The sequence below is a fragment of the Manacus candei genome, unplaced genomic scaffold (genome assembly GCF_025592945.1).
Source record: "Manacus candei isolate 608988 ecotype Guabito, Panama unplaced genomic scaffold, ASM2559294v1 h1tg000076l, whole genome shotgun sequence".
In the NCBI taxonomy this organism is placed as follows: domain Eukaryota; kingdom Metazoa; phylum Chordata; class Aves; order Passeriformes; family Pipridae; genus Manacus; species Manacus candei.
In genome coordinates, this window is record NW_026138124.1 from 11,955,986 (window position 1) to 11,981,420 (window position 25,435).

General features: G+C 41.1%; 3 protein-coding genes across 9 annotated transcripts in view; 2 read left to right on the top strand and 1 right to left on the bottom strand.

The window, feature by feature from the left end:
• Positions 1-8,944, top strand: part of PITPNM3 (PITPNM family member 3) — a 68,526-nt gene extending 59,582 nt beyond the window's left edge. For all 5 annotated transcript variants that reach the window (XM_051809932.1, XM_051809935.1, XM_051809933.1 and 2 more), the window contains 6 exons: positions 215-331; positions 1,492-1,640; positions 2,647-2,796; positions 3,611-3,794; positions 4,197-4,325; positions 4,698-8,944. In XM_051809932.1, coding sequence (XP_051665892.1) covers positions 215-331; positions 1,492-1,640; positions 2,647-2,796; positions 3,611-3,794; positions 4,197-4,325; positions 4,698-5,003 — 1,035 coding nt within the window. In that variant the 3' untranslated portion in view covers positions 5,004-8,944. The remainder of the gene's footprint in view (positions 1-214; positions 332-1,491; positions 1,641-2,646; positions 2,797-3,610; positions 3,795-4,196; positions 4,326-4,697) is intronic.
• Positions 8,945-10,671: 1,727 nt separating this feature from the next.
• Positions 10,672-19,299, bottom strand: PIMREG (PICALM interacting mitotic regulator). Of its 2 annotated transcripts, none has more exons than XR_007908097.1 (6): positions 19,117-19,299; positions 17,461-17,780; positions 16,394-16,722; positions 15,509-15,604; positions 12,417-12,715; positions 10,672-12,350 (listed from the first exon to the last, which is right to left on the bottom strand). XR_007908097.1 is itself a non-coding variant. In XM_051809946.1 (6 exons), exons 2-5 carry the CDS (start codon positions 17,749-17,751, stop codon positions 14,062-14,064), a joined length of 747 nt encoding a protein of 248 aa, XP_051665906.1. In that variant the 5' UTR covers positions 17,752-17,780; positions 19,117-19,243; the 3' UTR covers positions 12,602-12,715; positions 14,046-14,061. The 2 variants fall into 2 exon arrangements, 1 of the variants encoding a protein (XP_051665906.1); XM_051809946.1 differs by lacking the exon at positions 10,672-12,350 and adding an exon at positions 14,046-14,092 and having other exon boundaries at positions 12,602-12,715; positions 19,117-19,243.
• A 68-nt stretch (positions 19,300-19,367) lies between these two features.
• Positions 19,368-25,243, top strand: FBXO39 (F-box protein 39). Of its 2 annotated transcripts, none has more exons than XM_051809942.1 (4): positions 19,368-19,466; positions 21,895-23,122; positions 23,903-24,079; positions 25,115-25,243. In XM_051809942.1, the coding sequence occupies exons 2-4, from the start codon at positions 22,109-22,111 to the stop codon at positions 25,241-25,243; spliced, it is 1,320 nt and encodes a 439-aa protein (XP_051665902.1). In that variant the 5' UTR covers positions 19,368-19,466; positions 21,895-22,108. The 2 variants fall into 2 exon arrangements, with proteins under 2 accessions (XP_051665902.1, XP_051665901.1); XM_051809941.1 differs by having other exon boundaries at positions 19,383-19,500.
• Positions 25,244-25,435: the final 192 nt, after the last annotated feature.

Consider the following 25,435-nt stretch of genomic DNA (forward strand, 5'->3'; position numbering starts at 1 on the left):
AGCACTCTCACTAGAAAGTCTATTCAGGAACCCACCATCAGTGGAAATCAGGCTCCAACTGAAATGGGAGCACAGTTCTGCTCAGTGTTCTCAGGTGCAGTGATGTACCTCAGACACACTGTCCAGGACTGTGTCACTGATCATAACATAATAGAGAGAGTAGCCTCATTACAAAAGCAAACACTACACTTCCCACCTTCTGCTCTTATTTCAGAATGTGACTGCTAATCACCGAGCTAATGATGTCATTGCAGCAGAAGATGGTCCTCAGGTACTAGTTGGGCGCTTTATGTATGGACCTCTGGACATGGTGGCTTTAACAGGCGAAAAGGTGAAGTCTGAGTACTCAATTTTCTCATTTTGGTAGAAACAGTTGTTCTATGTAGCACACATGTATAGTATCAGAGAAAGCCTTACAGTGAGGAGAAGTACATCACTAGCCCCCACTACTTCAGCAAAAATATGCTCTAAGTAGGCTTTCCTGAAAGCTGACTTTTTTCTCAGTTTTCACCTCTCTTACCTGATGCTGGCTATCTCCCTTGGAGTGTGCTCTGCAGTGATTTCTGAACCTGCCATCCAGTTGTACCACCTACTGGAGACAATTAACTCTCTGAGCAAGGAGGAAATTTGGTTTGACAAACCACTAAGGGAAAATTGTGTATCATCCTATCCAAGTAAAACAACTGGATAAAGGAATAGGCATTCTGGGGGCTGCGTGGCTATGGCTTCTCTTATACACAGGCAAGTAAAGATTAGTTTTAGAGATTAGTAGTGACGTGACACAGTTGAAACTGTCATTCCTAAAGCTGCCTGCAAAAGCCAGGCTTACAGCTGATAGAGCCAAGCATCAAGTGAACACACTGGTTTATATTCACTGAGATTGTAAGATTTTCTGTGCCCATTAAGGGAACAATGCTGCTGAGCTGAGGGTAAAACTGAAGCATGGAGGCTTCACTTGGCCTGTTTCAGGTCCAGCAAAGTATTTAATATCCTTTATGTGTTTCAGTTGAAGAAACCCATATAGATGAAATCTTTTGATAATTTGAAGTGTTCTGGTTTTGCATTTGTAGGCAAGGTTATGATTTGAGAAAGATTTCATTTTGCTAATAACCAGATGACATTTTCCATTTTGTATGTTTAGTATTGAAAAATGTAATATATGCATGCAAGCTGAAATTATTTTCTTCCTAGTTTAGGCCTTCTGTCAGATTTCTGAGGTCTGTACCTATGTCTGACACCTGCAGTGCTAAGCTGAGTGCTTTAAAATATGAAGGCAATAAGCCTTTGTGTTGTATGTTAGGAAGCATTTGCTAATTGAGGGGGCCCCCTGTGAAGTTTTTACTGAGTTTTGAAGTTCCTGCAAAACTTCTTGTAAGCTTTTAGTATCGGCCATGGTTGGAGATACTAATATGATCTAGGCTTGACAGGCCCTGCAAATAGGGGGTGTTTTGCTGATTATCCCACTAGATCATTGTTTGTTGTTTTTTGCAGGTGGATATCTTCATAATGACTGAGCCATCTTCGGGTAGGTGGGTGTACTTTGACACAGAGATATCCAACAGCAGTGGCCGGATATCATACAACATACCTGAACAGAAGAGACTGAGAGTTGGTGTGTATCCCATCAAAATGGTGGTCAGGTAATAGCTCCAAGCTGGAACTAAAGCTGTGATCAGGAAGGAACTTAAAAACTGAGTAAAAACTTCTTTGAATCCCTACTTTGGAGATTAAATCAGTGGGGCAAATTTAACTGAAACAGAATGTGTTGTTACCTACCAGATAAAAAGGTCCAAAATTAGTTTACAATCTTATGTAGTGCTAATTGAGCAGGAGAAAATGTTTTACCTCAATGTAATAGAAATTCAAGAAAAGAGAGTTACTAGAACACAAATTAGGTTGTATTCAGAAGTGAAGCTTTAGACTGCATAAGTTTCAAAGAGGAACAAAAGAAACAGTCCTGGTTTTGCTCGTTAAGCTATCAGCACATATTTTAAGAATCTGCATCACCAAATATAACTTTCTAGATCATACAATAATATTTCTAAAGGAAAGAAAGTGCGGTTTCCGATTACATTTTTTTAGGGAACATGAGGTGGTGGGATGGGAAGAGCTTTGGATTGCCTTGTGATTTATCCATTTTTTGACATGCAGACCTCTTGGGGAAAAGACATCGTGAGGAAAAGATTCCATTTCACGTTCCTTTCCATGCGAAGAGCCCTTTATGATTGTGTTGTTTTGGGGTGGGCTTTTTTTTTAACTTTTCTGGACTGGCATTCCCATTGTAATTTGCAATGCTAGAGGGATAGCTCATGCTTATAATACCAACTGTTTAGCTTATGGAGAAAGTTTGAGTAGTAGTTAAAATACTTCAGGCTGGTTTGGGTTTTTTTCCCCTAATTCTTTTAGCTATTTGTACACGTGTGATTTCTTATTGACATTAGCTTCCAAATTTCTCTTTGGAAAACTGTTTTCTAAAAGTGTAAGTTTTAATTGCCCCATTTAGGACTGGAATCAGAAGCCCTATTTGACAGTGATTTTTAAAGCTGTAGGTCCAGACAGAACTAATTTCAAATATTAACTAGAACTTGTAGAAAATACATTCTGATATTTTGCTCTTTAAATGAATTTATTGCTTTGACTCTCCAGAGGGGACCAGAGCAGTGCTGCAAGTTACCTGACGGTACTTCCCCGAGGAATGGAATGTGTTGTGTTCAGCATTGATGGTTCATTTGCAGCAAGTGTTTCAATTATGGGAAGTGACCCCAAAGTCCGAGCAGGGGCTGTTGATGTTGTCAGGTGAGGCTTGAACGCTAACTCTCTGGCTACTGAATACAGTAGGAAGGAAAAGGGTTTTTTACTTAATAAACAGCAATTCCGTAAGGGCCAAGATTCTTTGCAGATACATTTCTATATTTGCTTGGACAGCAGGTCTGCCTGATTTTCAGAGGAATCCTAGAATGCTGTGGATTACTTTGAAATTTGTTGTTTAAATTGCCTAAAGGTTAAAAGTTGCTTCTCGGGAATATGGCCTTGAAGTGTGTGCAGTGAATTAATAATGATTCCATGAGTATTTTGTGTTTCATTAACTTCACATAAGGGCGTACTTGTACTTTGGAAGTATCAGGTGCCGCGAATGCAGGAATGTTTTTTGGAGGCAAACTAAAAGCCTTTTAACCCATTCTTGCAAGTCAGTTATGTTGCACTGGATGGGGAAATGCAGTTCTCATTTTGGAGCCTCCGTGGGAGTGTAGGGATGTCAGTTTTCAATGGTTTCCCTTCCTTAGAGCTGAAATGGCAGAAAATCTCATTAAAGGTTTCAAAGGTAGCAGGGTTTGATGTGTAGCAAGGTCTATTCTAATTACATTTTTAAATAGCTCTCATATTTTAGATAATATTTTGTATAAGAGTCTCTCTTGCTTTCCTCTGTCTCCCTCAAGGTGTAGACAGTATTACTTAATTGCTTGATAGGAGCAGAAACTTACGCATGCTGCTCTTCACTGGTTGAAGGATAACATCCAACTTCTAACTGGGCTAAGAAAAGATGCTGATCTGACCTGTGAGTATTGTTTCTCTTCCTGCACCTACATAATTTGCCTGCTATTTCTGACAGGCATTGGCAGGACCTGGGATATCTGATTATCTATATCACTGGCCGTCCAGATATGCAGAAACAGCGTGTGGTTTCATGGTTGTCTCAACACAACTTCCCACAAGGGATGATCTTCTTCTCAGATGGACTGGTTCACGACCCACTGCGACAAAAGACCATTTTTCTCCGGAATCTCATGCAAGAGGTACTAGAAACCTATTAATAGCCTTAGAACCTCTTTCCAGTGAATGTCATTCAGTAAAGTAAGAGATCTCCCTTCTTCCTGAACAGTGAATCTCACTGGTCATCACAAAGTCTTTTTGCCATTCCTCATTTCTTTTTTCACTTTTTAAAGAGCAAGGAAGGCTGATAAAACATCAAAGGGACTTCCTATCATGATAAATAAATAAATGAACTGCTTGGTTTTTCCTGTGTGCATAGCTGTAGTTCTTGCTGGCATGCAAGCAGGCAGATTTAGGTATCTGCAGTTTACAGAATGAGATTGTAACAATGAACTCATGTGCTGCTTCATTGCAAATCAAGTGCCAGCCTCGTAGTTGCAGGGTGTTCAAGAGAGCATTCACTTTGGAAGTAATATTTGTTTCAGTGCCACATCAAAATCTGTGCCGCATATGGTTCCATGAAGGATATTTCTGTGTACAGTGTCTTGGCTCTGTCACCATCCCAGATCTACATAGTTGGACGACCCACAAAGAAATACCAGGCACAGTGTCAAGTAAGTAACTCTTGCTACTCAATCAGGAAGTCCTGTGGAAGACAAGGAAATGCATGAATGCATGTGCAAACACACACCCCTCAGAGCAGCGACAGTGTTTCAAAGAAGGACAGTTTTGGGTACAAATGAGGCATTTTCTGGCAAGGTGAATGGTAAAGAGAATTGAGCAGTCACAGATTGTATCTACAGGTGCATGCGTTGCGTATTGCTGAATGACAAAATGGAACAGGTCACTGAAAAAAAACTGAGAGGAGTATTAGCACTCTGTAGGTGTCTAACTGGGGTGCCAAAGATCAAAACTTAATTCCTCATAGAGCTCATAGATTAAGGCAGCAGTAATTTGTCACTCTCTTTCTTTTCTTCCTATTTCAGTTCCTCAGTGAAGGTTATGCAGCCCACTTGGCCTCGCTGGAGTTCAGTCTCCATTCACGACCCAAAAAGAACAACTCTCGGATGATCTTGAGAAAAGGTAGCTTTGGCCTCCACTCCCAACCTGAGTTTCTGCGCAAGAGGAACCACCTCCGCAGGACTATGTCTGTGCAGCAGCCTGACCCACCTTCCTTGAACCCCAAGCCAGAGCGTGCCCAGAGCCAGCCTGAATCAGACAAAGATCACGACAGGCATTTGCCCTCCATTGCTTGGGTTCGAGGTGTTCACAAATTTGAATCTGTTCCCTAGGAAGATTGGGAATGTAGATCTTGGGTGCACCCCATTAAACTTGTAGGCATGCCTCAAAGATAATATTTAGGCAGCTCCAAACTAAGAGATGTAGACGGGAACCTGTACCTCGGAGTCTTCCCTGTTCTGAAATCTGCCTTCTTATACCAAGTGGGGAACTTGCAGTTTGCTCCTCTTGTCATGTTTATTGGGAGATTTTAAAAACAACCTACAACTATTGCAAGTGGTTACAACATCAAAGCAAAAGGAAATATCTTTGATTATTTTTTACAATATGTGCAATAAGAGAAAGAGCTAAAGCAGGCTGATTTTACTCAGAAGAAGGGTTGTGGTATGAGCTAACTAGCTGCATCCAAACCAGTATAAAATGGTAGGCTGCATAGGTTACAGAGAAGGTTTACACTTTAAATAGTCCTGTCTGTTTCCACTTTTCAGTAAAGTGGCACACTTGCAAGGGAAGCAGAGATGAGAACTACAATAACAGGTGGTCAGAGTTTGTATAACAATATGCTTTTTGGGTGCTTTAAGCCCAAGATTTCCTTTCAGCTTGCAGTGATGGTAAACAGACTCCAACATCAGCACTCATGTTTGTGTGAGGTGCTGGACAAATAAATAAGAACTTCACTTATGAACCAAATTATAAAAACTTCATGTTAAAAATAAATGTGTCTGCCACAGTTTGAAGCAGTTAGTGTTGCTATAAACAAATAATGTGCAACTGTACGAAGATCACACTGTTTTGTGGAATTTGGTGACTGTGCAGAAATGTGTGGACTACTTCGGTAAGGAGATGGCCTTTGCCCATCTCAGTCCGAGAGTCAGATCTTAAGAGGGTAAGCTAAAAGCAACCCTTTTACTAAGGGATCTGCAAACTCCAGGGGAATCTTTACACTGGAGGAAAAGAAAAGTAATGAGGTATATCGGTGAATTGTTTACCTTCTCATGCTTTATAGCAACTGCTGTGTTAAGACAATCTGTAGCATTCAGAATTACAGCATTTGAGCTTCAGAGAATGGACACACCAAATTACGGGTGCCAAATAGACATTTTTCTACAGATTTAAATTTCTATCTGATCTCCCACTGGACTTACTAGAAGTAAAATATGTGACATTTTCCTTAAGTAGTATAAGTAGTAATATTTCTGAAGTGTTGTAGTTAGTTTAACATAGTAGCAGTTTGCAGATTCTTCATGCAGATACTTCCACTGAGAGAAATTCATCAAGAGAACTTTCATGACTGAATTGATGCATGTTTTAAAACCTGCAATGAAGTTACAAGTGCACAAAAAAACCCCTTTTTTAAAAAGTTACAACAAGACTATTGACACCGAGAAAGCTCGAAGTCAATAGGACATTTCTTTTTCAGGTTGGTTTGTTAGTTTTTAATTTCAGGGAATTGGGGTGGAGAGGGTGTTGTGCCTCTCCACTCCCCTTTCAGGTTTTTGTATACCAGAAACAGTCTCTCAACAAGTTGGTTAATGATTTTGATAGTTGACGGTAAAACAAGTAAGAAATGCGATGGAAAACTGTCAAGACACTGCAGAAGTAAACCTAAGTCTCTACTCCCTGTTAACCCTAAAGTTTCAGTGTGCTTTTGGAAGGGCATAGGAATGCAGCTTTTGACTTAAAAGGCAACAAAGGGAGATCAGATATTTTCAGACATAACTTGGCAAGATTGTCAGTTATCTATTTCAAACTTCCTGAAATATCTCTGGCACATCAGTAATTTTTTTTTGGTGTAATGCATCCTTTAAGGGAACACATTAAAAAGATTTAGGAAAGATGTAAAAAGTTTGGAAGTTCACACTTACTGGGAGCAGGTAAATACATTACAGGGGGATGGGTTTTTATGCTGTTACCAAGTCAGGCAGCTACAAAAGCTGAAGGAAAGATAATTCGCAAACTACATTGAAAGCAGTCTTCAGGTTTACAAATGCTTTACCAGGAGTATCACAGTTCCTTAACCAACAAAATAGGAGGAATTATTCTGTGCTCTGTCTTGGCCCACTGTGTGTATTAGTTCTAATCACAGAGTCCACTTCTTTTTGTGTGCTCTGCTCTAGGAGGACATTGCACGGGTACACCAGACTCCATTTCCCTCCAGTGACTTCACTGTTAGCAGGCTCCTGCTTCTTAGATTTAAACAGGCATGGGAGTACAAGGCTTGTGAGTGAGGAATTCACTAGGCAAATTTCAAGTTTGCTGAGGGGACCTAAAAGCAACATTGACTGATCACAAAGTTCATTCTAAGCACTGAATGTTTCATAACAAGTCTTCTGATAGCAATCACTGTTCCGGCTGCTAAGTTCAAAGCTACTGTTGTTTTAACCATCTACCTCTATCATCCAAGAGACTCCAAAATCTGTTTTTTGTTTTAAGTTGTTGTAGTAGAAAGGTTGACTTCTTTTCAGAAGAGAGATCTGGGTGTAATTCTGTGACTGTGACTGTACTGAAGGAAATAAGTGTCTGAGCACAAGGTTAGAGAAATCTCCTAGGTTTCTCTAGAAAAGGCTGTCTTTTACTCTTGGAGACATAATGTCATTTTGCAGAGTACCATGTCATGTAAATTCTAATTTTGTGTATTTTCATTAATGGCTGGGTCACCTTGTCATCTTTAGAGTAGTCAGTGTGCTGGCTTCCCTTAAGAATATTACAAGTGTATAGCAGTAAAACGAATACATGTGTGTGCATGTGATTTAGAGTGGTAACAGTTTCAAAGTTTCTACATGTGGTATTGAAATCAAGCTGAAAATATTTTCCCTAACTTTGTTTCCATACAATATATGAGAACTTAAGTGGCATTTGCATAATTCCAGCACTGCTTATTGCTCACTGATAGAGTTGCTTTATCTCCTGATCACATGCTCCAGCTGAGCACTTTGGCAAAACAGTGATACAGGCATTAGCTTGGAGGTTAAGGCTTCCAGCTAATTAGGAACTGATCTTCTGAAACATCAAATGCCAGGTGCATTGGTTTTGAAAGCACCAGCCAGTTGCCACTAAAATGGTAAAACAGCTTCTGTTGGAGCTGAGAGCATGAACAAGGTGATTGTGATTTTAGGCATCTCAGAACTAGGCTGGCAGTTCAACAGATGTTCTGTGGCAATAACTGGAAACCTCATGCATGTTGAACAACTAGTTTTTCATGGGATTTTTTGGTTTTTTCCCCCCAGCTATACTTGGGGTAGTCCTGGGTTTGCCTAATGAATCTCTAGTTTTATAGTATAATTATTCTATGTTTTCTCTTAGAACATTCCTTTGTGGTCAGAATTTTAGTTACACATTTTGTCCACATGAAACTGCATGCAGTGGTTCATGGGCATTCAGCTTGCAATTGGATTTCAGTTTTACCTGTGTTTTCATGGAAGATCAGTCCTCCTAAGCAGGCTATTTGCTAAGTTTGAGCCTACAGCCATCCTATTCTCTGATTGCAAGTCCTCATTGCTGCAGTGTCTGTGCGGTCAGCACTTAAACTATGTAGGCTATGAAAGTGTTAAAGCACACACAGAAGGGAATGGGACAGAGGCTAAGGTGGGTGCACAGGGAACATACAAGACTCATCAGTTGTTTCAGCACCTTTAGTGCCTCCAGTCTGTAACAGAAAAGCACATTCTTTTAACCTGCTGAATGGAGGAAGCATAAATGAAATTGTACAACACAAAACTGTTAGTCCAGTGGGTGCTAAGGCTGCAGTACAAGTCAGTGCAAAGTAAGCCACCATTGGAAGCATTTACTTCGTTGTCTTGTTGATATGGATCCATTTTAAATTACTGTAAAAAATGGCTGTGATTAATAGCAGTGGTAGAGTTATCTGAGATATTGTAAAAACACACCTTCACAACTGTAGTGTTTTGGTTTTGTCTGTGTGTATGTGTGTGTAGCTACTGGAAGACACTAAAGTTTTGGTTCTGCTTTCACAACAAATTTGTAACCAATATACTTAAAAAAACCCAAACAAACAAAACCAAAAACCAACAAAACAACACCAACAATGGCTGTTTATTCAGTTTTGTTGTCTAGTTAGGTAAGTTTGGAAAAAGATACCATTGTATAGAATGCAGACTATTCCACAGACCCAAATAGTGATGTTGGTCCAAATCTGCTTATTTTTAATAACTTGTTTGTTTGTTTGGATACACTAGTGCTCTTGGAATAGATTCTTGCTTGATCAGAGTATTCTTGTTTAGTTTTGTGGCATGGTTTATATCTATTCAGCATAAAATTTTGTTCGCTGTAAAAAGGACACTGTTGATAACTCTTGTTCACTGGGGTTCATGAGAGCTGTCATTTTGATTTGTTTACATTAAACTAGTCTTAATTTTTACAGATTACTTCACCTGTTCCTCTAATACCTAGGGAAGTGACTTCTAAACAGCTAAAACTTTCACTGGCTATGCAGAAGTGGAACTATCAGTAAACTAGAGAAAAAAGATCACGTACCTTAGTCTACACAGGACAATGACACTTTATCCAGAAGACCCACCATTCTGCAAAATTGCCTTTGTTTGCCAATTTGTTGGCAAACAGTTGTTCTGTTTATACATTGCAGTCTTTCTTTATCCAGGACACTTCTAATGTGTGTATTTAAGCAAATCCCCAATATTTAGCTCCACAGTATCATCACGTACTTCATGGAATAAATTTGGAAAGGGAAAAAAAGAATTTTTTCCTGTTTTCTATATTGTTTTGTGTTTTTAATTTGTAAAAACTTTGTTTATGAGTGTTTTTTAATAATACCTGAAACCTAGGTATTTTTAGGTTTTTAAATTTTTACGTGCAACATTTGTTACTGAACAAACAGGATTTCCCCTAGGGTTTTTTCCCCTCTTGTCATCTAAGCCATAAAAAGGTGAGCACGTCATAATAGTACTAGATAACTGGAGCATGGGCACCTTTTTGATAAGCTCATTGGCTTAAAAATGGAGAGAAGAAGAGATTGTGCACGCTCATTTCATCGTTTTTCTGGTTAGAGATTGACATGTGGAATCTGAACATCAGATCTCTGCATTGATTTGTTCATGTCAGGCTTGCAGGGAAGAAAGTGGTACTTTCCATCCTCATCTGGAGCTGGTACAGGATAGAATTCCTATAGACACAAAACTTTCCAGTCTCTAGCCTCAGCTTCTCTAAGAGCAATGATTCCTCGTGGTCCTTGTTCACAGCTTCAGCAGAAATTGTAGGTTTGTCAAGGTAATTAAGACTTCCATGATGTTTAGTCACTAAGTTAAATATAGGTTCCTACAGATGATCCTAAAGGCAGACCCACTCATAAAAAATGGAAGTAATAACACATTTTCTGGATGAAAAGTTTTATTTTTCAGACATAAGAAATGGCCTGGAGCAGCTAGAATCCTGTGCCATGGATTCTGGAATTGAAGTCAGATGTTGGCAATTCCTCTTTGTTTCATTTTAGTTCAAGCCCAACTTACAGGGATTGTTACAGATTACCCTCTATTTGTATTTATCTCATTAAGCTACCTTTGAAACTGGATTGAATTTGGGGGATTTGGGGAATATGAAACAAATCCGACAGTTCATTGTAACGATGTACAGAATTTATGAGGGGAAAGAAAGAGAGAAAGGTTTACTGTGACATGCTAGGGGATGGTATACTAGAGATTGCAACATTGAAACATGATTTACAGATAGCAAGTTTGAAAGGTAAGGTTATTCCTTGATGACTGGTGTACAGCCCAGAATGGCAGTCCTCTCACAGAACCCCAAGCCTTCTGCTTAAGTTATTTTTCTATTTGTGGGGCAGAAAAGGGGCAGTCCATTTACAACTGAATTCATTCAAGGAAACTTGAAATTGTAGGTGTTCTTTCAGTCTGTAGTTTTATTAAGTGCATACTTTAAATATTGTTTGTCAGTGAGAAGGTTCTATCTGGTGACAAATGTTTATATTTCTTATGGCTGCCTTGTAAAGATCAGAAAATGTACAATAATGAATTTCTTAATATGAAATCAGGAGTAAGATTTCTACAACTGCTATAGATTTTGATGTGAGCTGGTTTTTAAAATCTTATAACAGATTACTCACTTAAATAAAACTTTCCTTGCCTTTAAGCAAACAGTGTCACTGATTTTTCTTACCAGTGAATTGGGAAGTATTAGATCATCATTGTACATGTCCTAGTAGCTGTTGGAAACAGTATAGAGGCTTCCTGATACATGTGTTTGAAATAATACTTAAATTGGAGGTTGACTTTTCACAAAACTCCAACCCTCCCTCCTTTTCAGAAGTCATAGAAGGAGGTATCTTGGTAATGAGTCACCATCTTTGTGAATGCTTTATAGAAGTAGTTTCAGAACACCCAAAGAATATATGTTCCCTATAGAAAGGTGGTTAAAAAAACCTAAAACCAGCACACAAAACATACACAAATACTACATCAGGAAATCAGGATTGAATACTTGCCATATTTATATTTGATACCATTAAAATTTTAGTGAAACTGGAACTGAATTACATGCACATCTTAAACATTATCAAGTAGAGCAAAATTTTCCAAATCAGTCTGTTGTTTGAAGGTTCATCTTAGAGTGAATGTAACTGGAGAAGCCTGCACAAAGCTGCTACCACCTAAACCAGCCCTGCTGTTGAATTCCAGAAGCTTGAGAAATCTTTGCTTTGGTTTGAAAGACTAAACTTTGTTACACTGAATGACCAACCAAAAAAGGTTTTTCAAAGGAATGTTACTTTTTTTTTTTTAAGTAACTAGAAACAAAAAAAATAAATGCTAAGTATGCATCATCAAATAAAATACCTGCACTGAGATACTGGCTACTAACAGTAGCTATAAGAGGTTACATTAATTGTAGTAACAATTTCTGCATATAACTAAAAGACAGATGTTGTAGTACAGAAGCAATGTTTAACAACTGCCAAGATGCTATTTAAAGCAGTAGTAGGAAATTACAAAATTGCTCTGATTTGTCTGGGACCAAACTACCTAAGATAGGATTAGTTAGACTAATCTAATAGCAATCCTTAAGGCCATGAATTAAGAGTCCTAATGTGGCTTTTCTCTTGTGGTGTGAGTGACTCCACAGAAACCTATTGCCTTAGAATGGCGGTTGTGGTCAAAACTTAAAGAAGCCACTATTGTTTTATTAACTTCCAGCTAAACATGATGCTTAACGCTTAGTTTGTTTATATATAAAAAAAATGTTAGGCTTTCGAAATAATAGACCAAACTCTTTTGTATGTAAAATACTTGTGCTAAAACTCATGGCAATTGGATACCAGTCTAAACACTCCTCTTACCTAGGATTACCCTTCATAAGTCTGTAGCCCTAGCTTTGGCCATTCCTACTGGTCAGTTCAACATCAAAGTACTTACTGCCTCATGAAAGTCACATTCAAGATGGTTCCCTCATCTCAGCAGGAGATAATACCCTGTGGTTGGTACCACAGGTACCAACTACAGTTGAAAAGAGAAAGCAAGGGAAGTCCCGAGCTGCTTTGTCAAGGAAGATTATAAAATGTAGTGATTTGTTTAGTGTATAGAGTGCACCCTTTTGGTGCTACACAGACCTCTCATTTATATATGCTTATAAACTAATAATAGTTACAGTCTCTGTCTAGGTACCAAGTGCTTGATGGAGTTTCTTTGCTTGCCTTCTGATAGCTTGAGAAGGTTTCAGGGATCGACACGCAGAATGTAAGTTTTCTGCCATTAGATAGTAATAGTTTGATGTTGCTTGTTGCCTGCAGAAGAACAACAACAAGACTGCCATTAGCAGCATCAAGTCAGTAGGGTTAATCAACTGGTGGTCACCCAAATTGCTGGAAAGCAGATGGAAGCAAGGAAGAGGTCTGGTATCTGTACGCTTGCCACTGTGTAACAGCTCTAAACAGCAGCAAGAAAATATTTTGTTCCCTTCAGTGAGCGTAAAAGGCAATACACAAAATAAGTACTGCAATACTTTAACTAGCAACAGGAACATTTCTTGTGATATAACCTAATTCATTAAAATGAAAAACATTAGAAAAACACATGGAACTGGCAACTATCATTTGAGATCAAGGTTTGTTTCCTCCTGGAAAAGCTGAAAAGGGAGCTCTAGCACAAACTCAAGGCAATTGGATACCAGAAAAGAAAATCTCATGCAAGACTAAGGGCACCTCCAAAAGAGTTCATTTCACAGTTGATACAGTAGGCAGCCTACAAACCAGTCAGTGAGAGAGCACATTGGATGCATCTACCCATGCAAGAGAACTGGACCAAATTACTTACTGGCAGCAGAACACAGCCCTGTTCAAAGTCGAGCATTTGAAACTGCTTTCATATTTTCTTGAAAAGTTACAGCAAACAGTGTCTTACACCTATCTTTGTTGCTAAAGTAGGACATCCTATTTAAGGATGTAACTTTAACAAAAGGAAGACTTACAACATAATGAATGAAGAAACTAATGTCACAATACAGATCTCAGTGAAGTTAATTAGAGGCATTTACCTGGTAATGGTCCAATGAATTGACACTAGAAGTGATGTTTAAAAACTGACAACAAATACCTCCTGTTCCCATCCCTTTGGGTAGGATTGCTGTGTTTAAAAGTGCCACCGATAATTAGCAACTGCTGTTATTGTGATAGCACGGTCTTAACTGCTACTGATGGAGGGATGGAAAAGAAAGGCTGTAAATTCAGACAGCTCGGGATAATAGTTTGTTCTGTCATGCTTTCTGACCTTCATTAGTAATCGGTGAGAACTGAGCTAGAGTGACAAAAACATTAGTACCAGTAGTTTTCTGGTCTGGGATGAGAAAAGCTGTTGTTTGCATAAAAGCCCAGCTTATGGTTCATTGGAAACCCACAAGGATTCATGAATCCACAATTTAGAGGTGAAATTTTAGAAATGCACAATGATCAGCTGTAGCAGAGACAGCCACAGTGAATACCAGGGAAGAACCCTGTGGTTCCACAGAACACTGCTTTAAAGCAGCATGAGTCTATAAGCCTTTTTCTCTCTAAACAGCAGATTTTCTCCCCACAGATGCATGCAGATATAGACAGGGTAAGTGAACAACTACTTTACCTGGTTGCTACTATCTTCAGTTACGAATGAGAGAAACTGTCATATCGCTAACAGATGGAAGAATATTAGGAATGAGATTTAGTGAACTTTCAACGGATATGATAAAATTAACTTGATACAAGATTTAACCTATACTTATCTAGATGTGGTCCCATTGGGAAAAATTGAATTTTTGGAATTATGTAGGATTTTAAGTCCTAACCTCTTTGTTGATAAAAGTACTTGATGATAAGCCCTCTCTAGAGACTTTGAGGTGCTTGACATCAAGTGTTCTAAGAGAAAAAGAGGTTTAGGGAATCGCCCTATGACAAGACTTCTGACCTTTAGTTTTTACTCTCTTAATGTCTAATTCAGAATGATGTAACCTTCACAAATACAGCAGCCTACCACCTCATGGATTAACCAAGGTGTTTTATAACAGGTTTCTGCATCTGGGTACTATGGATTGTTTGTTACATAATTCTACCTAATAAAAGGATTTTTTGTTATAAACGTGCAGGCATCAATAATTATGTCCGCACACTGGAATTTCCCCACCTCCCCCCCAGCTTGCATTGGCACTCTTTTAGACAGAGGCAGGGAGGTACTGCTCTCACACAAGGTCAAAGGTAGACTCTTGCTGCAAAAAATCTGATTTCCACAGCAAGATACCTGAAGACAAGGAGAGCATCTGACAGGTTTTTGAAGCTGCAAATTGTGGCAGTTTGGTCTGGGCCTTCCTTAGTGACCAGTATGTAACCAAAGAAGGGCCTAGATTTACCCAGTATTCCCTATGATTTTTACGTAAGCCGGGCTATAAGAAGAAAGGAGGAGAGGCCTTCGCTCTCTTTCCTTCCGGCGGCTTGGAGGTGCAGGTTCCCTGCTGTTGAGTCTGTCGGGTTGGGGAGCGAGGCCTGGTCAGGCCTTGCTGACCTTGGGAGGCGGAGGTTGCCGGCGATCGTTCCAGAGCGACTCTTGGTTGTCCCAAGGAGAGTAGTGAGATATTTCTTTGCTAACCTTTTTTTAGTTGCTAGATATTGGGCTACTAATCGGGATATATATATATATTCTATTTTGGTTTTGTTCCTTTTCCCTTCCCCCTTCCCTTTTGAAATTGTATATATATTTCAATTGTATATAATTGTAACATAAGTGTAAATATATTTATATATATTGCTTTAGTTGTCTCTCCCTCGTTTCGTTTTTTCTTGGTTGTTTTTCTCCCTCTTCTCCCTGAAGTTTGGAGGGGGGGGGAACTTCTTGTGGTAAGGTTTGGAGACTTGGCAGGGAGCCAGCTTCAAACCATATCAAAATCCAACTGCAGATTTAATCTGCTCAGGTATCTTGAAGAAAGAAATTATCTACTACATTACACCTGAGAAAGTTCTGCAACTATTCCTTATCCTGAGTTACAGGGACGATTGCCAATGTCCAAGTAGGAGGTAACCTGTGCCAAAAGTTGAGGGACAGTTAACAGTATTTACCTCTCCTCTTTCACAATAGCATCATCAAATGCCTGGGAGATACGCTTCAGTTGGCAAATCCCTGAGGAGACCAGTTCCAACTCGCAGTCACATTCCCTGCAAACAGAATCATAATTACTAAAGATCAGACAGGACAGACTGACTAGGTGACACTACTCAAGCCTCTATCCCTGCAGTACCACTCTTGTTACCTCCAGACTTTACCTAGAGGAGTTTAAAGCTGTGGCAATCATGCTCATACTTTCACTGGCCAACTGCTTCGCATTCCCCAGACAGCTATCTTCCAGTTCAGACACAGGATTCAAATTCAGCTTCTAGCTTTGACCTTTCTTGTGACTGACCAAAAGAAAAACCTATGCGTGCATTATGAAGTATTTCCCAAGCTCACAACCCTTGATCTGTGTTAAATCTTTGAGGCAGGAATCTCTCTATAAAGAATTCAGTATAAGCAGAGCTATTCCTGGTATCTTTGCAATACAAATAGCAACTCTGGAAAAGTTAGAACTAAGTAGGAGTAAGATGCATAGAGAGCATTTTTCTTTACTTGGGTAAAGAATCAGCAAAGAATTCAGGTATGTCTGTAGCATCTTAGGGGCACTTGTGCTGAGAAACATGGTGCAAACTTACCCAGTGGGAGAGGGATTTTTAAAAAGTTCCTGTCATGGGACAAAATTACTTTTTACGTTTCAGCTTTATGCAGTTCTCAGTCTCTGTCTATACAGGGACCTAGAACTACCTTGTAACTATTCAAACAGCCCACCCTTTCAGGGGAATAGGATAGCAAACTTCATACCTTGCCTTTTACCCTACCACATACCCTAATCACAGTAATTTAAAAAAAAAGAAAAAAAAAAGGAACAAGGTTTACAAAAGAATATGACTTACATCTTTCTGGCAGGAGCAGGTGATGAATAAGGGCTCTTCAGTGCTGCTGCTCTTCTTGATCTCCGGAGAGAGACAGCATTTTTACCAAGCCAGGATGAGAAATCCCTCCGTTCTCCATGTTCTGACATCCTTGTTGGCCCAAGCAAGGCCCTTTTGCTGGACCTTGGGATGCCTTTGGAACTGACTGCTGGAGTAACAGTCTTATAGCAAGGGGTTTGAGGTGTAGTACTTTTTTTCTTGGTAGAACTTGTCGCACAGCTTCTGCTGATGGATTCAGCTGGAAAGGTCACCATTGAGTGTACTGGGCTTTGGCAAGACTTCTGTATTTTCTGAAAGAAGCATAAGATACATTAGGCTAAAAGAACTCAATTAGCCTAGAGTTTAGAACCAGAAAGACAAGGAACATTTAAGCTGAATTCCTAACTTCCATTCCCATATCAGGTTTTCTCAACCCTCTGTACCCATTTCTTTGGAGGAGTCATTTGCTTCCCTAATCCTTAGCACTTGTCAAGGACTTCAGAGCAGGCATCGGAACAGAACTCCTGCTGCTCTTATGCTGGAACAAGCCAGGCTCCCTAACATATAACTCATGCATTTAAAAATCTCAGGTCTCCAACAGGTTTTGTCAATCTGAATTTATACTGACTATAATGAAGAACTATAATAATTAGTATGGGTATGGGAGAATAAATAAGAAAAAAAAATCCAAAGTGCTACACATTTCTCAGAAACAATTCTTTGCAAGCAATGGCAACCTCTAGCCAATTTCCTCCTTATGAAGGCTGCTCTGCTATACATGATGAAATAGAGTAGAGGAAAAGCATTTATTTCATGCTAAAATAATGTTTTCACCCTCCTCCATATTCTGCCAGATCCATAATTTGACTGTCTATACTTTAGGAAAAGATATTAAAGATTTTACAAGTTAATAGCTATGAGGTAACCATTAAGGTGTACAAGTGTGTGAGAATGGACTCTGGAATACATGTACAGAGTTCAGAAATCTTAATACTGAAGTTGGAGCAAAAACTAAACTCTATCCACGTTCCACTGCAAAGGGAAAGTACCTGGGACACTGTTCCAAAAGCATTTTTTGCTGTTCTTTTAATAATCTGAAGAGTTTGGCACCTCTGTCCTGCTTCCAGACTTTCCCTAGTTGGTGTGTTATGAAAATTCAGCTCTACTCGCTTTAATGGTGCTCGTTTCCTTAGAGACATGCAGATGGTATTGAGAGAACTCAGAGCAGCCTTTCTCTTGAATTTGTCAGGCACAGGGCTCTCATTTTCATCAAAGTCAGCTAGGAGCTGGTGTTTCTGCCAGGCCATTGTTGCTTTGACATTGTGGAGCACAGATGCCATCTTGTTCCAGTTCCTGGTCAACCTTATTTCTAAAAGAATTAAAATGAAAGCAAGGCTTAGACAGAGCAAGGTACAAAGTAGTGTAAAAACAGAAATGGAAACTGTTACATACAATATACTTGATTACACTTGCCTGAAACAAGAAAACCAGAGCTGGGCGGACTTTTACTTGGGCTTTTACTATCGATTCTGTAGCATTGATTTTTACAGGTATTTAAATTTGTACAAGTCCATGAAGAAGCCTTATACTGCATTTCCAGTGCAAGACTCAAGCTTGTGAGGTAGAGTGCTCTGTAAGTGCAACTTTTTTGTTTGTGTTTCAGACTAAGATCTGGTATCCCAAATTTTTGCTTTCTTTAATCAAAACAACCTTCCACTGCCAGACAAGTTTACACAGCTGCTCTTGTCTCCTGCCTGACTTGCTGGCTGAAGGTTCACGCTTTATTCACAGTTATGACTGTGGATACATAAGTCCTGAAATAAACAGGCAGAACCCTTCAGTGGGAAGGGCTAAAATGCTAGCTATCTATATGACATATAACAATTGAAACATGCATACATATTTTAACTTCTTCATTTTCACTTACTATTGAGGTAGGATACCACTAATGATTTACTTCTAAAAAGCAAGTGAAATGCAGATGTATTTTAGCAATCTGAATTGAGAGTGAATTAATTTTATCAATACTTCATTGCAGATCATGTTAAAAAAGCTGGGAGGTCTCTACCATCGTTATACCACTACTATGCTGAGTTATCTCCATCTCTCACAAGCGTCCTTATTCGTGTCAAAAAGCAATGAGGCTTATTGAAAGGTTGTAATCCTGAAGGTGTTTGGGATATTAACACCTTTAATTCATTCCTGCATGTGGCACCAGGAAGAGCTACTAATCGAGCAACCGCTCAATTCTGACTAGCTCGCAGCTGATCTAGGCTCCTTTGGACCGCCTGCCAGCTGCTGCTGCTCAATTTATGCCGGCAAATACAACTGAGGTGAAACGCCCTGAAGGGAGCAGCTGCCGTCCAGGGTACACTGATCTGTTATGAGACAGGCACTGCACAGGACAGCGCGGTGGTTCGGTTAGTCCGGAGCCCACGGCGGACTGGGACAGCCGAGCCGCTCTCGCCGCCAGAGCCGCAGGAACCCCGCTCTATTGGCATTGCCCGTGCTCCCCGCCGACAGCCGCGGCAGAGCAGCCGCCCCGGGATAAGGGGGCACGGCGGCACGGGGCGGGCCGGGGTGGGCCCGGCCGGCGCCGTTATTGTGCGCGCCGGGGACGCTCGTAGCAAGCGCGAAAGGCGCCGCCGAAGCCCGAGAAGACCAGCTGGTGGGCCGCTCCTGCAGCCACTCAGCCCTGTACTCACTCAGTGCGTGGAGGGGACGGAGACCGGGATCGGGACCGGGATCGGGACCGACGCACCACCGAGTCCCCTCAGGACCCGCCTCGCGCGCCGCCGCCACGTTTGAACGGCGCCCCGCCCCTCCGGCCCTTCCGATTGGCGCCGCCGCAGCCGCCGCCCGCCTCCATTGGCCGTTACCCGTTTCGAGGCGCGCGCACCAGCCGCGGCTGGGGGCCGGAGGGGTGGCCCCGGGCAGGTCGCGTCCCGGGGTCTCCCCCGGCACAACCGCAGGGGCTGCGCCGCCACCCCGCCCCCGAGCCCGAGCTGCCCTCAGCAGGAGCGGGACCAGGAGACGGGCTGGGCTGGGCTGCCGGGTGGGTGTTCGAGAGACAGCTCCTGGTACTTCTGGTAATTCATTGGCAGTCAGAGTCTTAGAAGTTTTTTGTTTGTTTGCTTTTTCTCCGTGGGCTTCTAAAACTCTTGTTGGAGGAGACAGCTCGTCTAACTGTCCATGTCGGACTGGAAACCATCTGAAGCAAATCGGGCAGCAAAGAGGGCCAAGTACAGAGAATGTGGTTGCTCAGCGGTGGGGTTTTTGGTTTGGTTTAGGTTTTTTCTTACCCTAGAGAAAAGCAAAACATACAAAGCATTTATTTATCTTTAGATCACTTCCACCTGAAAATATTGCTCCCAGAAAGCTGTATCAGCTTCTCTTTTTTTCCAAATGATTGGTTTTTCCCCATCAAATTAAACTTGGAGCTGACAGGTGAAGACACCTCCATAGCTAAGACTTGGCTTAGAGCCAAGGGGAAGCCAACACAGTAACACTGCAGGATACCTCTCAAATCCCACCACTGGCTTATAAACATACTTGTCACTAATTCCTAAGAGCTCTGGTTTAGAAAAAGTTCCATATGATGGTGTTTGTACCCCTTTCTATTCACACACTATAATATGGGTGACTAGTGTAATAAATATCCCTCATTAATAGACATGTTTCTATGTATTGCAGCCCTATATGCTGTTCTGCTTTCCTTTGTCCATTGGCTTTAGGGCTTCCAGGTACCTGAAGATGCGTTAGACCTTGCCTGCTGTGTTCTCCCCACCCCAATCTCCATAGTGGAAGCTTCAGATTCTTCTCAATTGCAAACCGCAGCTTGAGCTATGACATTTTAAGACTTGGCTTGGATCTTTGGACATTCATCTAAAGACCTGCAAAACAAAGAGCTCTTAGTGGGGAGTTGGTACTAAATACAAGAGATAGAGTCAGGTGGTAATTGGACCCTTGTGCTCAGTTTCTAAAGGCTATCTTGATTACTGGGGGTTTGAATTGGCACTTTGGATGGCAAGGGCGGGCAGAGGAATCCCTAAGAATTTTGCTAATTGGACAGAGCATGTGTACAGGCAGAGGGATACTGTGTGACATAACCGTAGGCCGAAAGGGAAGGAAAAGGGCTGAAGCTGAACTGGGCAGTCAGCCTGTGCTTTCATGCCTATTTATAAAATTAAAATAGAAAGATCTGAACCTCAGGGATCTGCGTATTTTCTTCATCCACTTATGGTGCCTTCGTTGTTTCCATCCATTTCAACTTTGTTACCCAGCAGGACAGCATGTGCAAAGGAGGAAAGGTAGATTGTTTGGAGATTGGCATCACATACTTTTGAGTTGCATCTTCTTGTAGTCTTGTCAGCCAGTAAGCCTTGATTTTTGGAGTAGATCATAAGAAAGTGTCACTAGATGTTTTTCCAGTTTCATCCCCAAAAGCTAAGGAAAGATTTACCAAGTGGACAGGGTTAAGACACGTGCATTATAGAGATGGGAAGTAAATACATCCTGAATTTTAGTGTCTCTGCAAAGGTACTAGCAGAACACTAGCTTTGCATGCTCTTTGTCTATTTGCAGTCAACTAATACCCTGATATGTAAAAGGCCTCACAAAACCAAGAACCTAACAGGCCAGTGGGATGCTGTTTGTGTTTCATAGCTGAATGCATCACTTCCCTTCTTAAATGTTTATTGCTCAGACCCTCAATCCACTCACCTGGTTGGTGAAAAGTGACACGACAAGACATACAGCCTGCACCTGACAGGCAAATCGTGGCCTGTGTTTCTCTGTTTGCCTTTACATATAGTCAATTGTCATGACATCATGAATGTCATCTCTTTTTTCCATGGCAATGGCTGAGCTTCACATAGGGAGGGCTCAGAGGCCGAGAAAACAAATCTTTAGAGGGAGACTGTGTGAGCTGGAAAAGTGTGCATGAAGATGAACACTTGCACAGTCCAGCTTTGAGAGTGGAACTGGTAACTTCTTGCATCATGGTTTTTTTCCTTAGGTGGACTTACAAAGACTTAGTTGGTCTTCTGACTTGCCAGCCTACTCCCTGTCCACTAGACTACAAGGACTGAACATCCTGCTTGAACCAAGTGATGGAACAGCTTAATATTGCTTATTATACTCAACAGGAATTGTACCTTAATCTAAGGCAGGGTACTAATTGTCATGGAATTGTACCCCAGAAGGCTATGAAAAGTCATTTGTGCTAATTTTGCACTGACAGTCCTGTTCAAATGTATACAGCCCAAAGAACTGGGTATTTTTAGACATTAGGCACAGTCCACAAACCGTGATCAATTAATTACAGCTGATGCTAACCAAAGGTTTCTTAGAGGCTGTGGCTGCTCTACCAGCAGTTGATACCATTTCACTCTTTAACTAGACTGAAGGCAAAAAAGTTAAAAGATGTGTCCTGTGCTTGTACTGTGATTGTTCTTCATTCATTTTTTTTTCTTTTGATTTAGGTTAGACTATAGTTTAGACCCAAGAGCTTGTTTGACCCTGACAGCTAAAGTACAGAGGCAAGGGAAAGATTGTTGGTTTTGATTGTGAAGAAGCAAGCTTTCATCCATTTGCTTAGAAGCCTATTATGTTGGGATTGGCAAGAAATCTACCCACAGCTTTCTGCATCTAGGTTTGACTGAACACTCAGAAGAGAAGTAAGAAACAGTCCTCTCAATGGAAGATGACAATGAACCTGAGCAAAGCTCCTGGGCCCATCTACCTGATGTCTGTCTGAGGCATGTCTTCCATTGGTTAGATGACAGGGACAGGTCTCGGGCTGCCTTGGTCTGTAAAAAATGGAGTTGTGCTATGTACTCTGGATCTCTCTGGAGATGCAGAACCATCACATTCTATGGCCAACCATCAAGGGCACGCACATTGGAGTTTCAAAGTGCACTGTGGTACACCAAGAAATTTGGCAAGTATTTGAAGCACCTTGAGGTCAAGTTATCGAATCCTTACAATACTCCCTTTATCAAAAAATTTCAAGTGACTATGAAAGGTCTTCTTTCTCACCTGGGTAAGTGTAATAGTCACCTAGTATCCCTGAGCATCAAGTACCTAGAATTAGACGGCTTGATCTGGAAAAATGTGGTCAGGGCTCAGTTTATCAAGAACTTAGCTACCTTCCTGAAAAGAATGAGCAAACAGCTTGATTATCTCAACTTAAAAGGAGCAAGAATAACTTTGGAAGAAGGCTGTGAACTTCTGAATTCTCTGAGCAGCTTGACAAATAGAAGCTTTATATCTGAAATCAATATTGAGGATTTCTTCAGTCTCCACCTTTCTGTCTACAGCAGTGCCTTGTTCCACCAAACTATGTCTAAGTTCCACAGCCTGACCATCCTGACTTTCAACTATAACTGCATCTCTGATGAACTGCTGGACATCCTGCGGGAGCACAGCTCTCATTCTCTGTGCACCTTGAATATCAAGTGTCATATCCATGACCCTCATGGGCAAGTGGTCTCGGGAATGTCATGGGCAAATTTGGCCAAGAGAGCCCCAAAACTGAATGTGAACTTCTTCTTTGAAAGAGTCATGAAGCATGATCACCTAGCCAGGATCCTGCTAGTGGAGATCCCAGTTAGGAGCATCAGCCTACGGAGCTGCTATTTCAGTGACCCAGACTGGACAATGAGACCTACCCTCACTAACCTTCTCCCAGCCTACTGGCATGGTCTGCAGGTAAGGGAAATAGTAGTAACATCTTACTGCAGTATCACAAAGCTAAGCAAAGTAATCATTTAGGCCTGCATAACAGCAGTCAGCAATAGAACTTCCTGAACTTTCATGTTCAGAGGGTGGTTTTCCATAAATAAGTCATTCCAGTGGTCAGCTGTAGTGTAGTTCATGAAATTATCCTTGTCCAGTTACAATCCCCATTATGCTATCAGGCTGCTCCATTTTGGCAATGCACAAATGTCCTACGGCACATATAAATTAACTAGTGGCCATATCAAAGCACTTTGGTGTCCCTGGGGACGGTATCACCGAAGGTGTGCAACAGCTGACCCATGTAAATGAGCATCAGGTCTTTGCATGCCTGAGAGAAGCACGTGGCCTTACACCTAGTGGTTGCTGACAGCTTTCTTTAAGCCCTGTTTCATTGCAGAGTTTCTGGTGAACACCAGAGATCCGCAAAGCTCTCTAGAAACTGTCTTTGGCTCTACTCACATATCTAGGATAATTTCCAATATGTCAAATAAGATCATGACATGACTGTGAGTGTAGCATCCTCTAATGAATGCACAAGGGATCACCCCATCTTAATGGGAGAGTGAAGATTACTGTAGCACATATGCTGTTGTCATAATGCAAAACAGATTCTCTGCTAATGTCAGGGTACAAAATTGATCTGCTAACACTCACTTTTGTTGGTTAAATTGGAAAACTATTTGTTGAATTCTAGTTACTGCACTCACAAGCTCCGTTCAGTAGTACTAACAGTGTTCATTCTTTTTCAAGAAATTAACACTTGAATTAAACAATGACCATGAGTTGCTGGACAATGAGCTGCTACAGCTTATCTTATCATGCAAGAGGTTGTTATTTCTGAAAGTCTGGGCATTTCTAAGTGTCACCTTTATGGAGAGGCTGCTACAAAACCGTGCAGAAAGGAAGTGCATTCTGACTACCATAAAGGTAAGACTTTGTGCTTTAAAAGTCCCCTTCCCTTCCTCTCTCCAATACCCAGAGAAGGGTTAAGTCCCCGTGCCCATAGAAAGGTCACTTACAGAAAATGTTAACGTAACTACCTTCCCTACACATTATAATGAGCCTGGGAAGCACTCACAGAAATGGGGCTTTCCAACCTACTTAGCCATGTACAGATACTGTAGAAGTTTAATATGAAGTTCCAATGATTCCACAAGTCCTTCTTAGACTGGCATTCCCTCTGTCACCTATAGTTCAAGCCCACTTCCACTTCTAGGGATTCTGAGTCACCTCTCAGGCTCAGTGCTTATGTCTATGCTTAAACTGAGGCAGGTGGGTTGAATGCCACTAAACTGCAAGAAGGTATAAACACAGCTCACTCCTTAGGAACTGTGTGTTGAACTGGGGCCAGGCCACAACTATAGCTGGTGTAAACCATGCTGACATGCTACTTTGTGTGCTGTATTCTGGATTCAGTAGATCCTCACAGATCAGTGCAGATCCCAGGAATGCATCAGTTCTGGGGATAAAAGGAACCTTGCTCTTCCAGTGTGAATCGACACAGGCCAGGACAACCAAAAACCCACAGCTAAAACACAAAGAGTAAATTTATTTTCCTTCCCTTGCTAACCGAGGAATTCCCAAAGCAACCCCTGGGCTGAGGCACACAAGTGGAGACACAGGCATGGTTAAACCTGTCCCTGCCAGAGGCCACTGGCTGCTGTTCACACTGGGTTATCAAGGGCTATTTCCAGCTGCAGTTGAGCCTTTTACAATCCTCCTCACCAGTTCTTCCACTTTTAAACCCATTCCTCCCAACACCTCCCAAAAATTCTTTGGCAGGAGATGATGTTTTCAGTCAGTTTGGAGTGAGAAGAGAGTAAACCCTCAAGATTCTACTCAAACCCAAGGAATTTGGCTTCTTTACATTCATGATTAGTCACAGAGGCTTCTTCTTGTTGTGAGCTTTAATAGTCTGAGCTCCACGTATCTGTGAATCACAACTGTTGTTTGTGAATACAGGTCAGGATTTACACTGCCCAATATGACAGCACTGAGGAGGAGCGGCTGTTGGCTGATATTTACAGGAAGTTCAAATACCTGATTGACTCAGAACTTAATTATTTTGTCATCACCTACCCAATGGTGTAAAGCACAGCGAGAGAAGAACACCCAGTGACATTTGCATTAACGGATCCTTCAGAAGGTTTTAGTAGGAGATTTGAATCTTCACAGCAATGCCTCTGAAAGGGAGATACCATTACAGCAAGAGAGAGGCAAGGGACAATTTTACACTCTGTGCATTAAAATGTTGGACTTGGGAACTGGCCTCCTGTGTCTCCA